The sequence below is a fragment of the Meriones unguiculatus genome, chromosome 11 (assembly GCF_030254825.1).
Source record: "Meriones unguiculatus strain TT.TT164.6M chromosome 11, Bangor_MerUng_6.1, whole genome shotgun sequence".
Classification (NCBI taxonomy): domain Eukaryota; kingdom Metazoa; phylum Chordata; class Mammalia; order Rodentia; family Muridae; genus Meriones; species Meriones unguiculatus.
The window spans coordinates 84,508,792-84,529,739 of NC_083359.1; the positions used below are offsets into that span (position 1 = coordinate 84,508,792).

General features: G+C 38.4%; 1 protein-coding gene across 2 annotated transcripts; it reads right to left on the minus strand.

Annotated features, from left to right (window-relative positions):
• Positions 1-220: 220 nt before the first annotated feature.
• Gorab (golgin, RAB6 interacting) lies at positions 221-19,157 on the minus strand. 2 transcript variants are annotated; one of them, XM_021638724.2, is made up of 5 exons: positions 18,998-19,157; positions 13,061-13,409; positions 10,019-10,120; positions 7,848-7,988; positions 221-1,992 (listed from the first exon to the last, which is right to left on the minus strand). In XM_021638724.2, exons 1-5 carry the CDS (start codon positions 19,131-19,133, stop codon positions 1,557-1,559), a joined length of 1,164 nt encoding a protein of 387 aa, XP_021494399.1. In that variant the 5' UTR covers positions 19,134-19,157; the 3' UTR covers positions 221-1,556. The 2 variants fall into 2 exon arrangements, with proteins under 2 accessions (XP_021494399.1, XP_021494398.1); XM_021638723.2 differs by lacking the exon at positions 18,998-19,157 and having other exon boundaries at positions 13,057-13,193.
• Positions 19,158-20,948: the final 1,791 nt, after the last annotated feature.

The following is a 20,948-nucleotide window of genomic DNA, read 5'->3' on the forward strand; positions in this document are numbered from 1 at the left end:
AGTGGAACTTTTATAGCACATATTTGAAAGCATCACACACAAAAGTTATAAAGTAAAATTGTTAGTAGAAATAGGCAGAAAATGTAACAGAAGTATAGAACTGTAACAGGTGTGGCAGGCAGTACATTTGTTCTGTGATTCCATGTTACACACACATACTATTTAACACATATTAAAAGGCTTGAAACATGTTTTTTGAGGTGAATGAAAGACCATACTGTAAACATATCAGACTTGTTTATTCCTTAGAAAAATAAGACTGTACAGGGCAATGGAGTTTTTCATAAATAAAAATAACAGCATCTAAATAAATGTTTGTGCTTAGAAGTCAGCAACTGGAAATCATACTTGCAGCTTAGGTCACTGAAAAATACAAAGCATCCTTATTATCAGAAGATAATGCCTTTAACAATTTAAAAACAGGATGTCTGCAACTTTTCTATAATGCATTATGGATGCAAATGTCTTTATCTTCTTTAATAACAGCTCCTTTTTTATGACCAAAATGTTTATTTTTTGTAATCTCTGCTAAACAGACCATAATTTATGATAATGTTGGTGTATTTTGTGGCAAAACTAAAACACTCACATCTAGCACAATCAGTGGTCAAGCATTAAAAAACAGGTGATTAACAAATTATGAAACTAATTAGAAAATGAGTACTTTAATGATTTAAATGCTTTATGACAGTATAATCAATACCCAACATATAAATCTCTCATACATCATTGTTGGATTATCAAGTGGCAATAAAATTCACCATTTCCGTATTCACTTTAAAAATTTGTCTGAATTTTGCCTGTCGATCCATTAAGAAAAACAGTACAGTAAATGTAAAGTTACACACAGACAGTATGTTTATGGATGGGTATCAACTAACCAAAATTCAGGTGTAAACAAGAAACCATTTACCAGCAATTTAAAGGGTATGCTGGCTTAAGTTTTCTAATTCCTTACATAATTTCCAAGTTGATTTCCAAGTTGTGTGTAGTCATTCTAGTAGTATCCAGATTGGTAATCTGACCTCTTTTTCTCTTCTCCTCTCTCTGTATGTAATAATTTCTGGCTTTTTAATGACTGCATAGAAGCCAAGCAATCTTGTTATTTTCTCACAAGTTAAGTGTGGTCAAGTATTAAAAAGCATCTCACTTTGTTTTTCTGAATCTACCTGCTCAAACACTCTGGCCGTGTAGTTTTCGTCCCACCATTTTGCTTTCTGTAGTGCTGGAGATCAAACCCAGGGACCGCGGCTCCTCCATCCCTTGAGTCACTTATTTAACTCAGTATTTTGCTCTTTTTGTAGTGCTGGAGATCAAACCCAGGGACCCTGGCTCTTCCATCCTTTGATTCACTTATTTTAACTCAGTAACAAGGACTGAAGGAACACCAAGGAGTCAACATGTCTTACATAGGAAACCGTCACAATTGTGACTTTGGGATGATCTGACATAGTAATATACTAACACTAAGAATGGTTCAAACAGGTTTAAAGAAGTTTTATGGGACAGGCTATAATTTAGCATGGAAATATGTTAACTGAGAAAACACCGGCCCCTCATGTGGCCACAGCAGCTGAAGAGTTCTTGGCTCCTCTGTCTGGGCTAAGAGAAGTGCTACTGCAGTGTTTGCCAGGCTTGTCTGCCTGTGGGGAAGTAGCTTGCTCTTGAGGCTCTTTGCTCTCTTCAGCCGTTCCTGAGGACACACTCTCCCCGTCAGGCTGACACAGCCTCTCCGCAGGAACCACTTGTTTGCCTGCCTCTGCTTCTTGTTCTCGAAGCAACTGTTCGACCTCCACCTCCAGTTCCAAAGCCTCCTCATCAGCGTGCACGTCCAGCTGCTGCATCAGCTCCTCCAGTTTCTTGGCCTTCCGGAGTTCGTTCTGCTGGATGATGGTACAGAGGTGTTCGGTAAGCTGTTCTTTTGTCTCGGTTTTGCGCTGTAAATCCAGCTTTGCTGTAATGTACTCAGCTTCAGCCCGGTCAAAGCGCTTCCTGTAAGAGCACATGCAAAGACAGGTTCACTCATTTTCAGTGGTGAAGCTTTCTTAGCCAGAAACAAACCCAAACTGCGGACTGCAGCTATGGATACTGATACTTTAACAATGGCTGGCAACAGGAAGGTAAACCAGGCTGGGATGCTGTCATGATCACAACATTCTCATTTAGGTTTATCACCTGTGGTTCTTCTGTATGTCTTTCCAAGGCTGTGTCTGAGTGGCAGCAGACACAATCAAGAAAGTTCACTTTATGGCAAGTTAGCTCAGGGCGAGGAGTAAACAGAGAGCTCAGACTTGTGGCATTTAGCACAAACTACTGCCACCCCAACTAATTTCAAACTATTTGTGTGATACTCCGAATACCCAGAACCTACTCTCAGAAGCCAGCACAAACTAGCTTTAGTACAAGGAACTTGAAATACACAGTTGGTTAAATGTTTTGTCATAAAAAAAGGAGTTGTTATTAATGGAGATAAAAACAGTTGTATCCATAACACATTATAGAACAGTTACAAACATCCTATTTGCCTCATGGGAGGGAAAACAAGAGGTAGAGAAAGAAAATTCATATTAATGGACTAGGAAAATATATTTAATGAAAAAGGAATGAACATAATGACAGAGCATACTCAACTAAATGATGCCAAGTGAGGGTAAATACCAAGAAGAGAAACCACCAGGCCACCAGGCCACGGTCAGTTTAGGCGGGATTTCTCAAAGTCCACACTGATAGTTTGGGCCACAGAGTCCTTTCTTGTGAGGGGCAGGTTGTAAGGATGCTGAACAGCGCTGCTGGTGTTATGCATTAGTACCACCACCCACTAAGCCACATATCAGAAGTGTCTCTGCACATTGCCAACATCTTTCCGAGGGACACACGTGCTCCTAGTTGAAAATCTCTAGGCTAAGCTGTTTTCATTCCACGTAACAACAGACTATTGTTACATGGAAGAGAGATTTTATAGGCTGAGAATATAGCTCAATGGCAGGGTACTTGCCTAGCATACATGAGGAGGAGGAACGGAAAGGAATGAATTGCCATTTTAGGCACCTGCTGTATATGCTGTATGAATGGGTAATGCTGGTCTCTTGTGAAGTTAGACAACTCTAGGGGATAAGCCACCCTGAAATCTCCCCCAGCCCCTTGCCACTAGGTTGCTATAAACAGTAAGGGTATCGTGTCTTCACTTCCTACATAATGTGTTACTTCTCTTTAGAACAAAGTAGATTATTTTTCCTCTCCAGAAAGAAAAGAAACTCCAATTTATCAACTAGTTCAATTTAATTGCCACTAATATTTGTGAAGGCCCTGTTGGCTTACCAGTTATGATGACCTATTTAATTTCACTCATTCTAATATGCAGCTTTAAGTATAATTTACAGAAAATAAGAAAGAATTACACCTCCTGCTAAGACTCTCTATCTTAAAAGGACATACTGAAAACTATAAAAGGTTTGACTGAAGAAAACTGAAGGCTTGAACCTGTACTCTGCTGTCCACTCTGTGTACTTTTTGGTCTTAGAACCCATGGGTATCTAGCCAAACTAGCAGGATACAAAGAGCAGTATCACAGGCAAATCACCAGAATGACAGGCTTCTCTCAGTGCTAAGAAGTCACACCATTTCTACCTGTGTTCTCCTTTATATTCAGGCCAAATCGGCCATCAGCTGTGGCTATCAGATTCATTCCATTCAATTTCTCCATATCCAGACAGAGAGCATGGATAGGCCTTTCTCATCTCAGTTTAAATAGAGTTCTTAATGTTGTTGGTCATGAACCACTTTAGCCTGTGAATGAAATGGCCTGGAAATGGATATAAATTCTGGTGTACCACCAGGGTCAACATCTTGAGTGAAATACTTAGATTCCTGCAGGAGTAGAGAAAAAGTCATGCAAAGACCAAAAACTAGTAGAGTAACTGGCAGGGACTGCATCTCAGTCTTGGGTCTATCTGTAAAACAATGACAGCAGAGTCACAGAAAACTGTGGTTTGAGATTCAGCAGTATAAACAGTCCAAGAATCCTTTCCAATGCCCAAGAAATGATTTCCCCTTCAGACCACCCAAATAAAAACCATCAATGCCATTTACTGACACGTATCTAAAACTACAGCTATAGGAAATTTAGAGTTCTGGTATTTATAGTTTTAAAATTGTTATTGACATAGTGTTCATTTATTATACTTCTTTTATTTCACTGTACCTAATAAACCTAAGAATGAATACACCGTTTTTCAATAACCACCTATGAAACACAAATTATGTTAAAAGAACTTTATTGGGTAGTTGGGTTCTTTATTTCTACATTTGGTAATATAAGCTGCTTATGAATGTTTTAAGTCAAGAGTAGTGACATTAAAGATATATGAATACCTTAGCCTTTTCTCCAAATTCTCTTCTCTCCAGGTCTGTTCCTACCTCCACTCTCCACCTCTGCTTCTCCAGTCAGTAGAGATTTACAGACTTGGGTTCATGAATACTGAATTGAAATTAACATTTGCAATCAGGTCCATGGATTTTAATTCATCCAGGCTCACCCCAGATAAATCACTTAAGATTCTGTATTTTGTTTATTTATTTAAAGTCTTTCTGGCCTAAAGCATGCACATATATTCTCCTGCAGAGTGACTGATGTTTAAAATATTGGTTAGTTTCACAAACTACATGATTAGCCTAGGGGTCTTGTCCCCCATACTGAATCTGGGTATGATGGGTACTCTGCAAGAGAATAATAAGATCATTATACATAAGACAGTAAGACACACTGAACTGGAAATGTAATTATAAAATTGTTTTGTTATTTTAAGGGGACACTGAGTGATTTAATGTTATTTAAAGGTTTAAGAAATAATTTGTTGGTCTGGGTACCTTTGAAGTTCTTTTTTTAAAAAAAAAAAAAACACATAGTATTTAACCCTTTTTATACCACTGGGTTCCTTACAGGTCTCTTTTTTTTTTTTTTTTTTTCCTGAAAAGTTCTGTTTTATGGACTAACGTGAATTTTATCCTTTCTTAGAATTTTGGAAGAACAGAAGAATCTCAGCTAATAAAATATGATCTAAGCAATATTATCCCTCTATCTGGAGACACCATAGGAAGTTTTCATTCTTATCTACCATAAAAACTGAAATATCAAGAAAACAGGAGATGATGTAAAAAAATGATATGGTAACTGAATAATTTATCATCTGTTAATTCCCTGGTGCTTTGTTCAAAGTATTACCTCTCAAGAATATGCTAATACTGTCACTTTAATATTTTTGGTTTTTACTGAATACAACTGAACAACTTTTAAAATTTATCATGAATGTTGGAAATAGAGAAAATTGACAGAGAAAGGTATTCTGATGCTGCTAGACAAATTCAAATATGAGTGTAAGCTAAAATCCAGCTTTTCAAAAATATTAATTTTGAATCTGTGAAACTTTAGAAGTTAGTTTCCAGAACAGATGTGATGGAAGGCTTTAAGAGGAGGGAATTTGAATTCCAGTGTGTCCTAAATACAATCACATGGAGCCTGTGCAGGAGCAGGCAGAGGAAATATGGGGACCGGAGGAAACACGTGACTATGGAAACACAGGATGGATAGCTGTGACCAGAAGTTAAGGAATAGGTAGGTATAGCCATCAGCAAAAAATTGATCCGTAGGGTCTCTTAGAAATCATGTCTCTGCTAACACATTTATTTTGGGTTTCTAGTCTCCAGAAACGCAAGATGAGAACTTTCTGGCATTTTAAGGCATACAGCTTGTGGTAACTGTCCTAGGGAACTAAAACAATGCACAGTCATGGCCTGGAGTCTAAACAGTAAAACGGATCATGCAATTGACGTATCAGTGTTCAGAAGAGTCCTCTCAAATGAATTTCTTCACTCCCAATGACTGAAAGTATATTTCTAAGGATAACAAGGAAATGTGAATTCCACATGCAATTTATCATTTCAAAAGGAAACACAAGTATCTGTAATTCCTCAATAACCACAAATACAAATATAGAAAATTCTGTACTAATTTTATGAATGAACAAAACACAATTCTAGTTCCAGCTAGGACTGTCTGTGGCTTCTCTGATTCCCCATCAGAGCTTCACCTTTGAAAAAGAGCCTCACACATCAGCAACCACTCAAAGTTATGTCAGTAAAAGCATCATGCAAATGATATCTTTAGCTTACTAAACATACAAAATAAAAATATATGATGTGAAACACTTTTACTGTCTAAGAATTCTCTGCAGTTTCAGTAAAAAAAATGGTAATTCTACCTTCTCTACGATTTTTGAAAGCTAAAAACTGACATTTTCTACCTAATAATCAATGTGAAAAGGACATATTTCTGTAGCTTTCTCAGAAGTAAAACAGACTGAGCACGTTGTATTTATGTATTTAGGAATGTACACACACACGCTACCAACCGATAAAAGAAAGAGACCACAAATTTAAAAAATAACAAGGAGAGATACATTGGAGGCTTTGAAAAAGAGAAGGAAAAATGATGTAATTATATTATTATATGTAATCTCAAAAAATACAAGAAATAATTTAAAACACACTCAGACTTTTCCTGCTGAGCCAGGACAACAGAATGCTATGAACCATCTAGATCAGAGGGTACAGAGGTGAGAAAACAACCCTCCGGCAGCTCCGTGGCAGAGAATAAGATGTACTAAAAGTCAAGGCTGAGTTTATTTGTAATGAAATTCTAGTTACCTCCTTGACAGTAACAGAAATTGGGAACTTGTGGTTATCAGCTTCTGATGGCATTAATTTAGGCTGTCCACTAATAAAGGCAACCCATTATGTCTCATGAGCAAACAACAATTACCCAAATCACAGGAACAACCACAGGCTTCTTTCAAACACTAAACAGTGAATTAAAACTATCACCAAGCATTTCCGCTTTATTAAATTGTTATATAAACATTCTGATGCTGTGGTTTACCCGAGACTAATGAAGCATTCTGATTGATTTCTAGTGTTACAGGGAAAGATACAAAGCTGAATCATTAGCACAGCATTCCCTTGTGAAAAAAAGACAAACTGGGATGATTAAAGCAATGCTGAAGGGACTGAGAACCCTGAAATTGGGCATATTTTTTTTTTGCCCTTTTATCTGTTTGCAAAGCCCATGTAATGCTTTACATGTGTTTATTCACTTTAAAAATATTCCACAATGTGTTTTTCCCTTTAGAAAAAAAGGAAGCAGTAGAAAACCAAGGAAGCCCATGATAGCATAGCATTTTTTAAAAAAATAAAGTATAACCAAACAAGGAAGAAACAAACTTCACAATTCTTAGAGGATATTAAAGAAAATACGTCCATAATAGTTTTTCTTTCTATTTATAGACAGACTTAGCCCTGAACTTTCAGTGATCTTCCTGCCTCACCCTCCTGAGTGCTGAGAATATATGCAGGTCCAATCATTCCTAGCTTATATCCAAAAATTTTTTCAAAAATTTAATTTTCTTACTTTGATAAAAATAATTTGGCTCCAATTTCATAAAGGCAATAGCAAAGAGTCAAATTTTTAATGGAACAGAGACTAGGTGTTAGAATCATTTAGTTCTGAAACAGGCTAATCAGACATAATTTGATAGATCCTGAAACACTCAGGGTCTTGAATGTTAATGTGCTGAAGGATAATCAGGAAACATTAAAATGCAAACGACTAATTCAGGAAGTGTTGTAGCAGGAATTTCAACAAGGCTGAGCCGTAGGACAGGCAGCCACTTGAATCAGATCATTACAAATGGCATTCTCATGAGATGTTACTGGTAATTTCATAGAACCCACTGGCACGGTTAATAACAGACACGACTTAAGCCAGTCTGCTCAGACCTTTCTCCCCTACCCACCGTGCATAGGAATACTCTAGGCTGGCCTGGTCAATTCTGTTCCTGAGGATTCCAATATCAGCCGACACCATGTCGTCTAAGGCTTGTAACTCCTTCTGAATCCTCTTTAGTTTCATGGTCTCTGCTTGAGTCCTTTTAGATCTGGAAAACCAGAAATGTGAGTTAGAGAAAAAAAAAGAAAAAACACTTTAAGACCTCATTTCCATACATGGTACACATAGAAAAGGATGGTAATTAAATCAGAATTGAAACAAATGTTCTTTTGTTCTTGTTTTCCTAAACTTTCTATTAGTACATATCATTTTCATGAAGAAAGCAAAAACTAAAATTTTTATAAAAGTCCCTGGTTAACACTTCATTTGTGAACTTACATCTACTCACTAAAAAATGTCCTGAAAGAACATGTCAATATTCCCTTCATATCAAAGTATCCAACATAGCTTTCGAAAGCCCAGAATTCCATTCTCCTTCCGGAGTCCATTTTAACCTCTCACCCTCCCTTGACATAAAGAACACTTCCTTGTCTGATAACATCTATGTTTTCAATTTCCTCAGCCTCATCTTGTTTCCTTGGAAAACCATCAAGGCCCTTAGCATTATCCACTGGACTCACACCATCTTTTCTGTTGAAAAGCACACCCAACTCGATTATCTGTCCCTTCACCATACACAAGTGTGTGTGTATGTGTGTGTGTGTGTGCACATGAATGCAAGTGTGTGCACATGGATTTCAGAAACAGAGTCATACACAGAAGTGAAGCTACAATCAAGAATCTACTCATTTCGAAATTTTACACAGGCTCTCTAGGGAGTAGGGCACCCCCACTGACCTACCGCAGGGCAGCCTGCACTCCTGACTTCTGCAGTGGGCTTTTCATCCCTACACTGCTGTCCCTATTTTATTCTGCCTTAAACAATGGCTGAACTATGGAATCAATACATTCTTTTAAGACAGAGAACAACATGGCTGACACTGGCTCCACACTCACAATTCTCCTGCCTCTACCTGCTGAATGTCAGGATTACAGGTGTGCACTACTTCAATAAGCTCAATACACCTAAACTTTATTGGGTTGTAAAATACCCAATAAACAGTCTCTACCCTTAGTAAAGGCCAAGAGAATCCTTTTAAAATCACTTGAAGAGAAAAAGACAGTTTTATTATTTTATATTTTGTTCTTCTTCTTAAAATGTAAGTCAGCCTCTGAGTTTAATATTTTTATTATACTTTATTATACTTCATGAGAAGTTGTTATAGAAGGGAAGAATCTTTTTCAAATGTTTCTGAGTTATTCTCATATCTACCTATCTTCCTTTCACCTCTTCTGCCCTTACGCCAATTCAAACCTCAAGAAGCAACAGTTTAACCCAGGGTCTTGCTCTACAGCTGTGCAACCAAGGCTGACCCTGCACTTAGAACAATCTTCTTGTCTCAGTCTTGGCAGTGCTGGCATGGCAGGCAGATTCCACCACTCCTATCTGAAGGTCTTAAAAGCAAAACGTCATTGAATAGTTGCTTGTTTTCTGTTCAGCAACTACTTAAGGCCACAGGAGAACAGGATCAATAAGCTCAAAGCACAGGAAGAGCAGCAAGGGCGTGGAAGAATGGCTTGCCTGGGGTGCTGCAGTTGGGGCAGGCGCGATAGAGTACACGAGAAGAGACAACTGACACACTCAACACTGAAGGTGAGGGGGGAAAACAGACCTTGCCCAGGGTGTATGACAGCTACTCTAAGTCACCAACAAAGCACAGGCAATGATTTAAGAAACACAACCCATGTTTATGACTCATGTTTATGAGTCACTCCTGCACTGCACTTTCGCCTCTACATGCTGGGCGGCTGATACGTCAGAAATAAACCTGCATTTGCTGCTCATTTACACACACTGATGCCTACTTCTCCTGCCTCGTGACTGTGTGTTAACAGACGGCTAACACTGATGCCAGCCCTGCACTTGCAGCTGTCACCACAAACATGATTCATTACTTAAGAAAACAAAAAAGAAATCCTCCCTAAAAGGTAAAACTAGAATTGCAGTATCATTTAAGGCATAATTTGTCCTAAAAGTAAGAGTAGCAAAGTATCAGTTTATTGGGTAAGGCATGGGAAAATAAACATGAGCTCTACAGACATGACTGTGGGTCACAAGCCCCCATCCAGATGCCTTACCTTTCCGCAATGGCTTGAGCCAAAAGGGCTTTCTTACGTTTATTTTTCTCTTCCATTACTCGCTGTTCTTGTTGGAGGACTTCCCAACGAGATTTTTCTTGCCTGAAAAAAAAGTACAAAAATGAATGAACCCTACACCTTACCAGTCTGTCTCCTACGCATAAAATTTAATCAGGCAGATTACATATATTTTTTTTCAAAAATTCCCTCAAAAGAAAACCATCTGCAGCTCATTATTCTGTTCTAATACGAACAAAGAACATGATCTGAAGTAAAGAGGCTTCCATAAATTGGACCTTTGAAATCTATATATGTGTATAATCTAGGAACCCACGAAATGGAAGCCCAAGTATTGTGGAATTCTTTTAGGAGTACAAAGAAATGTGTCCGTGGATAGTAACATATGTAAAATTGAAATCAAAGTATATTGGTATACAGGCTTTACCTTCTAGAATTTTCTTTATGCAAAGTCTGGATTCCCTCAATATCTTAACATAACAGCCAATACTTGTTTCTTACATTTTCTTTCAGTCTGCTCACTTCTCTCCAACTCTTTTTTTTTTAATAGGTTAAAACAGGTTTTTAGTTGAAACAAAATCATATCGTTTTCCCCTTCTCTTTCCTCCCTCCAATCCTTCCATACCCCACTCAGGTTGACAGACATTATTGTTATGGGCACATATGTGTACATACAATACAAATATATATACAAATATAACCTGTTGAGTCCTTCATCGCCAACTCTTACAGTTTTAAATGAGTAGTTGTCTGAGCTAAAGGCAAATGGAATACTGTAAAACACAAAGTCAAAGATCTGAAAACATGTACTATATCCTCTAACATTTCCAGTTCTGAAAAAGATTATGGATATGTCCATAGTCATAAAGCTATCAACTGAAATAAAAGTCCCAGGAAAGATCCTTCTTCCTCCTACTGGTGTTTATCCAGCCCATCCAACGTCTTTACCCACAGACCTTACAATCACTTCTAAACCTGCCCGTGTGTTACTACAGCTTCTACCAAGGCTCAGCATCAGCCATGGCGCACGTTTTCCACTCCACAGGCTCTTCAGGCCCTGTTCACCCGGTTCCCGCCTGTACACAGACACCTGTCATTCTCTAATCATTACTTTGACCAGGACATTTCTTCCTCTGGGGTCTCTGATATTATGCTACACCAGGAAGCAGGCATTCCCTTTATCCTTGCTCTCTTATTTCTCTATTCTCGAGTCTTTGCCTCACTCAGGAAAATGAGAAGTCATCACGGAACACTGTAGGATATCATTCTCCTTTCCTAAGCTTATCATTTCAGAACTCTTCCTTTTTGAAACCAATGGTTCCTCAAATTACTGTCTCCTGTGGCTGCTCCAGAGCATCTAAAATACAATGATTTTCCTAATAACATGTCACCCAAAATGTCCATCACAATCACAAACTCAAAGGCTTCCTGAGCTATAAGGTGGGGCGCTGTGGTAAAACAAAACAAAAACCAAGCAAAGAAACTTAATTCACATAGCTTTATATATCTCATCAAAATGAATCCTGATAAAACTATGGTGAGCAGGACTCTCTTGACACAAAAACTGGACCAGGAGGGATGAGGAATATATTTGATATTGGGAAAAGCATAATATACTTTGAAAAAATTCAGAAAAGGAAAAACAAATACCATTTTTTCTTCCCATTACAAAGAATTTACAAGTTAGCAAATGGAAATTTCTATTTGGGCATAGCTAAACTATATACAAACTATATAGGTTCTAAAACAAAAATCACTCTTATTATTTATTGGCTGTGTATGGTAGCTTTAGAAAGATGGTGTGTGTGTAAATTTGAGAGGCATGTGTACGTGTGTGTGTGTATAAACTTGAGAGGGGCCTTGCTATATAGCTAAGCTTAGCTGGATACTCACTACATAGGTCACTCTGGCCTCAAGCCTAGACAGCTCCTGCCTTAGCCCAAGTGCTAGACTTACAGAAATGGGCCATATATCTAGCTTTAAGAAACATTATCAAACTTACAGGTAAATGGATAGAATTAGAAAAGACCATCCTGAGTGAGGTAACCTAGAAAGAGACGCATGGTATATACTCACTTATAAGTGGACAATAACCATATAATAGAGGATAAACATACTAAAATCTACAGACCTAAAGAAGCTGAACAACAAGGAGGATCCTCATTTAGAAGGCAAACAGGATTGACACAGGAAGTGGCAGAAGAGAGGGTATAGGACAGGATCCTACCATAAAAGTCCTCTGAAAGACTCCACCCAGAAGGGGATCAAAGAAGATGCAGTGACCCACAGCTAAACTTTGGCCAGAGCACAGGGAATCTTATGGAAGAAGGGTATAAAAGGAACTGGAAGGGGCAGGACCCTCACAAGGAGAGCAACAAAGCCAAAAATGCTGGGCCCAGGGAGACTGCAGAGACTGATATATCAATGAAAGATCATGCATAGAGAGGACCTAGATCCCCTGCTCAGATGGAAACCATAGACAGCTAAGTGTCCAAGTGGGTAACCTCGTAAGGGGAGAAGAGACAGTCTGGTGTGAACTTGGTTGCCTGCTCCTGGAGTCTTCTCCCTGGTGGGATGACCTAGCCAGCCTACAGAGGTAGAGGATCTAGGCAGTCCTGATGGGACTAGGGTCAGACAGTAGGAGAGGAGGACTTCCCCTATCTGTGGACTAGGGAAGAGGGATAGGAGGGATATGGGAGAAGAGGGAGGGTGTTTGGGACCGGGAGGAGATGAGGAAGGGAGCTACAACTAGTACACAAAGTGAATAAACTGTAAATAATAACATCAACAACAATAATAATGAAGGAAAAAAAGAAACAGTATCTTCTTTACATCCTAGATAACTCCTCCATGAGGTGAAAAAAATTAGCACATATTATAAGGCTGTTGTAAAGAGTAAATGACAAAACAATGTATTTAGTTCATAATACATTTAGGTGCTACATTCTAGGCAAAAACTCAACAAACTATATTTTTTCCAAGTCCCTGGGGGGAAAAGATGAGAAGTCTCATAGACTTACTAACAATTCCATTTTCTTTTTCTCCTCTTTGCAATCTGGCTTTTGAGCTCGAATCTCAGCATTTTTGTGATGGGAATTCTCAAGTCCTGGTTCTCGTGGTTGACTTTCAACACCTTGTGGCTTTCCATTGCCTGTAGAGGAGGTGAGCGTGAGAGGACTAGGAGCAGCAGGGGAAGGACACGATTTTTGATTGTTCGCTTTCTGTTTGGGTGCAGACAGCAGCTGCTCTGGAAGTAATGTGGTGGATCCATCTTGAAGACCAAGCTTTTGGCTCTGTGCTAGAAGGGCTTTTTCTCGCTGAAGCTGTTGTCGAGTTTTTTTCACAGGAAGACGGCGCTGAGGTTCAAACGGATCTACATAAAAGAGAGTGAATGACAATTCCCTGTGTGAACAACAAATAACAATCATTTCTCTAAAAACATAAAGCAGTGGCATTAAATTCCCATCCTCTATCTTGAAAGTCCAGGAAAAATCATCCATTTTCCTGGTTCAACAGTTCTTATATCATACTATTAATCAACAAAACCCAGCCTTGCTCTCAGCTCATCTTTACAGAAAATCTATTTAATTGAATCAGGTCCAAGGACACAAGGCAAAGTTTTCATTTCAACTTGAGGACTATGAAAGAATTGACTAATTTAACTAAGTTGCCAACTGAATTCTCTGAAATATTGTTATTGGTAGTTTTGATTCACATGTTTTCCTGTACTACAGAAACAACTAATGGCTGTTTTTTTCAAATGTGACACATCCTTTTAGATTTACACCTTCAAACAATGCTACTTTAACAGTTTTAGCTTACAGATCAGTCAAAGGCATATTCATTCACCAAAGACCAGATAAGTTCTCATCAATGTACTCAAACAATATTAACAGAGGCTGAAACAAGCAACAGAGCAGGATACAACAAATTCTGGGATGTTTTTTAAAGCACAAATCATGATCCTTTTGGGGACTATTTATATCAAGATTAAATTCTTAGGCCAGATAATCAGTAAATTTCACGACATTTACTATGATCTACAAAAATCATGCTGTATAAAATTATGAGTCCTTACAAGTGAACAACTCAAACAAGACTTTTAAGGCTGGGCATGTCACACAGTGGTACAGCAAATGCCCAGCAGGCTATTCAAGACCCCAGGGTTCAATCCCCAGCACAGAAAAACAAACAAACAAACAAACAAACAAACAAACACTTTTCAAGTATGATGTTTGAATCCTGTACACTGACCCCTAAAGTACAAGTTTATTAATTTAAACTTTACAAAGTAAAGCCAGAAACTTTGCAATCATTAGGTTGGGTTCAGACTACTTCACTGGGCTCAACACCTGCCATTCCAGTTGTAACTTAACCCATAGAGACAATGAAATGTGAGATATGCACAGAAAATTAGTGAGAGAATATCTTATATCTGTATGGAAATTTTGCCTGTCAATAATAAATCTGATGGCCTATAACTTAGGCAAAAAATAGGAGTTAGGACATCTGGCAGACAGAAAGGATTCTGCGATAGAGCCAGACCCATGAGATTCAACAGGCAGGGTTTGAGGACAACACAGGGTACCTGAGCACAGGTAACCAGCCACATGGCAGATTACAGACCAGTTTAAATGTGTTATTAAGTTATGAGCTAGTCAGAGAAGAGCCTGGCTAAATAGCTAGGTATTTGTATAATATTTTGAGTTTCATGAGTCATTATTCTGGGAGTATGGGGCCAGGAAAAAAGATCCCCTGTAACAGAAAAGGATTTAAAAAAAAAAAAAAAAGATATACTACCAAAATTGTGTTCTGTGTTGGTTAGTCTGAATCATCAACTTAATGAGATTTAGAATTGCCTGAGAGATAGAGTTATGGGTATGGAACCACTGTTAGCGACACCATTCCCTGTTTGATATTCTGACTGTATAAAAATAGAGAAAGTGATTTTAACATAGGCACTCACTGTCCTCTGCTTTCAGAACAAGGATGCAACACAACCAGTTACTCCAGCTTCTGCCTCCAAGACTTCTCCACTATGATGGCCACTACTCTCTGCTAGCCAATATAGATCCCTTCTCTCTTAAGTTGTTTTTGTTAAGGTATTTCCTAACAGCCACAAGAAAAATAACTGAGACATGGACTTTCTCAGAAACACAAAGTATACCCCTCTACAGTAAGAGATTATTGTTAGTTACTGTTCTTATTTATACCATCAAAAATGTCACTGAGGCTGTTTTGGGCTCAACTGAAAACATTAACTGAATAAGTAGTTCCTTTGTAACTCAACTATGTCTACTTTACTTTCTATTTTTACAGAACACAGATATAAAGCTTAGAATGATATATTTTTCACTAACATCAATAAACAAATAAAGGCATATAAATACAGAACACACTGCTTCAGTATTATGTACTGGAAACTAAATAGCAAGACTAAAGCCAACCAAGGAGCATAAATCTAGTACAAGGAGGTCTAGCCACAAAAATTTCTAGTCAGCTGCTGCCATTAAAGTAATTTAGGTCAATACAGCCAGACACTGCTTTTCACAATTAAAAACAGGCACTTAAAATATTTCTATATTTATTTATTTACTTATTTATTTATTTTGTGGTGTTGGATTGAACCCAGGACTTTTCACATGACAGGCAAGTGCTCAACTACTTAGCTCTGGCTCCAGCTCTTAAATAACAGTTTTATATAAATTGCACATGGTCTTCAATGTAGGGAACTGTAACAACCATAAAAACCTGGATTATGCTATAGTGTAAAACAACTCTCAATCTGAGGTGGCATGTTATAGCTAAAGGCCAGGTTGCTGATACAGCTCAGAGGAGAAGCAACAGTGACTCTGGGTCCAATCCTCAGTAGTATAAAGCAACAAACATCAAAAACCAAAGGCCAACAAGCAGATGCTAGTTTTGTGAATACTTTTACTATTACTATTAACATTTTAAAAATTGGATAATCAAAAGCAGGGAGAAAATCCTGAAAAGTCAAATAAATTTTTAAAAGATTTTATGTATATGAGTGTTTTGCTTACATGTAACTTCAACATGTACGTGTAGTGAGCCCAGAGGACAGAAGGAGACATCAGATCCCAAGGAACTGTACTTTACTTAAGGTTGTAAGCTGCCAAGTGTGTGCTGGAAACTGACCCCAGGTCCTCTGGAAGATCAGTGAGAGCTCTCAAGTGTCTTTTCTTCAGTCCTAACTTTTCATGTGTGTGTAATATAGCCAACACACTATATCTGTGAGATCCACTCTATATCTTGTACTATCTGATCCTCATCTCCAGTAGCATTTTAATCATGTAATGATCATTTCCAATAATGGTGTATAAGTATTTCTAAAAGTATTAATTTTACCAAAAGTGTATTGTACAAGTAAGTATTTCTTACTTAACATGTTGACAGTGTTCATGCACACTACTGACACTTTTACAGTTATTCATTTCAAGTGCTGAATCACATTCCATAGAGTGACAAAACCAGAGTTTCCCGATCTTCCCCTGAGGGACACTTAGGTTGGTTTCAGATTTTACTTCTCTTACATCTCCTTACCTACTAAATTTTGCCTTGGATATCACCCCCCAAACTACTGGGTGATAAGACACAACATTAGATATTAAACCGCTTTCCAAAATGCATTTTGTAAAGCAATGTGTAAGAATACACATTAATACATAGTACTGTTTTAACTTTCAGCAACCAAGACAGCCTAAGGTAGGACTTCACTGTGCTTTTGATTCCTAAAGCTCTGCTTCTTGCTGATTCATATTCATATCTATTCATATTCCTTTTCTTGGAAACATCTATTATTTCTTTTAGTTTGTTTGTTCACACATTACTAGCAAAGAATTAATCACATAATTAAAGAAACTATTTCAATACAAAACAGAAATGGTCATACATCTAGGGAAGAAAAATCTAACAACAGAAAGCATTCAAGATTTGTATGGGGAAAATTCTAAAATTTGTTATAAGGCATTACAGATGGTTTAAACAAGTAGAAGCATACATTATCTTAGTGGTACTGTTAGCTACATAATGAGATCAAGTATTGCCAAACTGATCTGAAGATTCAGTGCAATTCTAACCAAATTCCTATTCCCTGAAATAAGGTAAACCTGTTTAAAAATTATTTCATGAAAGCATAAACATTAAGAATAGCAAGGAAATTACTAGATAAGAACAAAGAGAGGAGACTACTAACATCAAGAATAATGACATTGGGTGAGATGGCTGAGCAGGTATCAGCACTTGTCACCAAGCCTGAAGACCTCAGTTCTGATCCTTAGAACCCACATGGTAGAAGGAGTAAACTGACTCCTACAAGACATGCTTTGACTGCCTTGTCCATGCTATGGCCAAGGGGCCCACACACACATAAACAATAAATAAATAAATTGTAAAGAATAATAAAAGACACACAGAAATAAATATTTAATCTTAAAACTGACAGCATGGTTTCACTGCATTCCTCTATTTTTACATGTAAAATCAACCAGTGATCATGTGTGTATACATATACTACATATATGCATGTATACATGAGTTGTGCATATGTATGTCATACACTCTTCCTACCAAAATTAACTCCCATGTGTCAAGAGACAGTGTGGAATTACTGTCAGCCTCACCTGGCAACCCATGTCACACACGACACTACACTGAAAAATTAACATTCATTACTTTAAACAATTGGCTATGTTAAAGTTCTTGTATTGCTTCAATTTAATCTGTTTTAGCCTAATTTCTTGATTACCAATACTTCTGTATGTATTTATTCCTTTCTGATCATATCCTCTTGCCTCTCTACCAATCAGAATTTTGTGTTTCATTCCTTTGATATTCATCAGATACAGTCTTAAAATACACCTGCTTTACACAATTCTGTTCATATGTAAACTCTATAAGACTGTATCTACCCACCTGCAACTTCCTCCTTTTGCAACTATTTATGTAATTTATAAATTAATAAAATGTGGCTAGTGATTAATAGAGTCCCACCAACTAGCACTTATTATTCATCCTCTTGCCTATTAGCAGACAACTAGTTTGTTTCTAACTTCTTAATATTATAAACAAGGTGGCTAGGAACATGCTTGACTACACATGCACTCAAGTGTTTTAAAAGCACCATGTCCTCATTTTTGCTGGCAAGCCATCCCACCTTCCTAGATTATTTAACTATACTCTTGACAGCTGTGATGAAGATTCAATTTTTGGCAGCAAGGTAGAAGACTTGGTATTTCTATGCTGATCACTGTGTTCCACCATGGCTTTGAATAAAGATGCGAAGTTACTTCCTCTGTTCTCACAGATGTCACAGATGAGTTGTTTTATGTGCACACTCTAATGTTTCATGACCAAATGACAGGCCTTGAAGTTCAAGTCTTTATCACTTTCTAACCAAATCCAAACTGAAGAAATATTTTAAAATATACTTTTAGATAACAAAGATATCGAAGCCCTACATTAAACGTCTGCTGTGGCAAACTAACTTCTGCCAACATTTAACCTCCAAGAGCTATCACCAGTGTCCATTAAATCCTCAGCATGGACCTGACCTATGGATACCCACCTGTGCAATATCTGCCACCACATTATTTTACAATCTGTCTGGTTAATCTATAAGCCCCAAGTCTACAATCATTGACTCGTGCTGTAATCCTCCCTTAGAAGCCATTCAGGTGGTAGCTTCGCTTTCTTTCCCAAGTCTCATTCCTTTTTACAAAATAAAATAATACTTAAACCGTCAAAAACCGGATCCCAAAAGAGAGCCCCCTCCCGACCTAGGTCGGCCCTCTGGCCTCCGCAGCTAAGAAACCCACCCGGGGAGCCCACCATCCCTGTCCGCCCGCTCGCAGCTCCAGCCCCTACGACCCCCACCCACCCGCAAGACCTCCTGTCCTTCGCACACTCAAGACTCCACAACCACGAGCACGTACACGTTACCTTTATTCTGCCTTAGCCTCCTCAGCTCTTCCTCGGAGAAGCCCGCCCAATCCTGAGCCATCCGCCCAGCCCTCAGCACCCCAAAGAGTGCCCGAACCTCGGCGCGCAGACTGCCAACACAGCTCCCCAGGCGCATCCGGGTTGCTTCCGTGACGCGGAGAAGAGCCAATCACCGCGCCGAGCTGTGGCGCGAGGACCCCCTGGGCTTCAGGTGCCGGCACCCGTGGGGCTGTCCCGAGCGATGCCTGAAGCTATGTCTCAGCGGACCGCGCCTCCTGGGCCTTCTCCTCTCTTCACAGGCCTCCGTTACGCGTTCCAGTTTTTCTTGACCCATAAGTTTGAGAGAATTGGAACGATGAGAATGTGAGGAAGGGCGGAGGACAACAGAGAGGGAGGCAGTGGCAGAGGAGGCCGAGAGGGAGGCGGGTCCTGTGTGACCAGCGGGGCGAAGCCTACAGGCTGGGTTGCCTGGGCTGTGGGCTGTACCGGAGCATCCCTGGCTTGTAGGTCCTAAGTGGTGGGGAAAGATTAAGTAACCCAGCTTTATATCCAGTAGCCAGTTCTCTGTTAGACAAAGGCATTTTGCAGGTTTCGTTTGCTTCCTACCTAGTTTGCTTTCTTGTTTCTTTGGTAGATGAGGGATCCCAAGAGATTTTGAGGGTCTCTAATTCACAAGCCAAGTGCTGGGATTATAGATGTGTCTCCACACCCAAGTACTAATTGATGAATTAGGTTTTGCCTAAATCTGTCTTCTCGAGCTTTATTTCCTCGTTTTAAGTAGCATTTAGAAAATTAAAAAGATGCAAACAAAGCTTGTCAATGTCAGGATTTTTTTTTTTAACAGAACAATGTTGTATTTCAATATTTCTTTTTCACCACTTTTGCTAACAACAACCAGACCACATTACATTGGCTACATTTGAAAACTCAGAGTATTTATATTTCGGCTTATCGGCCAATATCTTTAAGTTGAAATAAAGGAGTATACTGGAAAATAAAATATGGCACCAACAATTGAAACAAGCATTCAATTTAGGTACCAGGAGAAAACGTTCGACATCTTTCTTGTAATCTTTGAACTTTGAAACTTAATGGGTTTTCCAAATTTCAAGGATGCCACACGTTTATCTTAAAGATAAGTTTATTTTTCAATACATTTGAAATGTAAAATGCCACCCCAAAGGATTCGTTTCATTCAAGTTTTGAACATAGATTAAATGTTACAGCTATACATTAACTAACTCCAGAATAGGATGTAGCAATTACACACAATCTGGCAGCTGACTCAGCTTGTCATCTGCACACTCCCATTTACTAAGGACCCAATAATCTTAAACCAATTTGTGTATTCTCTGTTACATTTTACAAATACATTTTATGTGCTTCAAGATTTATCACTGATCTTAATAGAGATGGTAACTATAGTGTTTTAAAAGGTTTTATCTTGACCCTGGATGCAAACCAAGGCACCAGAATGATATAATAAAAGCTAATACAATCAATCACTACAAAGCAATACTTTCCCATTTGCAGCATTCTAAATTTCCTATTTGATGTTCTGTTGGCCTTCCTTAAGGAGTCTGCTCTTGTCAAATGCTGTAAGATGTTCTGATGGGAACCTAGCTCCAAAAGTCTTTGGTCTGTGAGAGTTCTTTGTTCTGAGTTGAGATAGTATCTCTATAGATTAGTTTTGTTAGAAGTATCAGTCTTGTCAAACCAACTATATTTAAGGTCAGATTTCCCCCATTTTCATTATAAATCTGGACCTTACCACCACACACACCAGGGGTGTTGCTTGCCCACACACCACAGGCTTCCTTATTTTCAGAGCAGTAGGCTGCGTTTTTCTAATTATCATATGCTCTGCTCTTTTCAGATTCTTAACTAGATTGTTTTTAATTATATGTAAAAAACTCAGTCTTGAGTGACTATATTTTGTAGTGTTCTCTTT

Coding starts and splice junctions, on each gene's coding strand:
- Gorab (XM_021638724.2), bottom strand. CDS start 19,133: ATGCGCCTGGGGAGCTGTGTTGGCAGTCTGCGCGCCGAGGTTCGGGCA. Junction 13,410..18,997: donor GAGGCTAAGGCAGAATAAAG/GTAACGTGTACG, acceptor TCTTTTATGTAG/ATCCGTTTGAACCTCAGCGC. Junction 10,121..13,060: donor GAGAAAAAGAAAATGGAATT/GTTAGTAAGTCT, acceptor CTTTTTTTTCAG/GCAAGAAAAATCTCGTTGGG.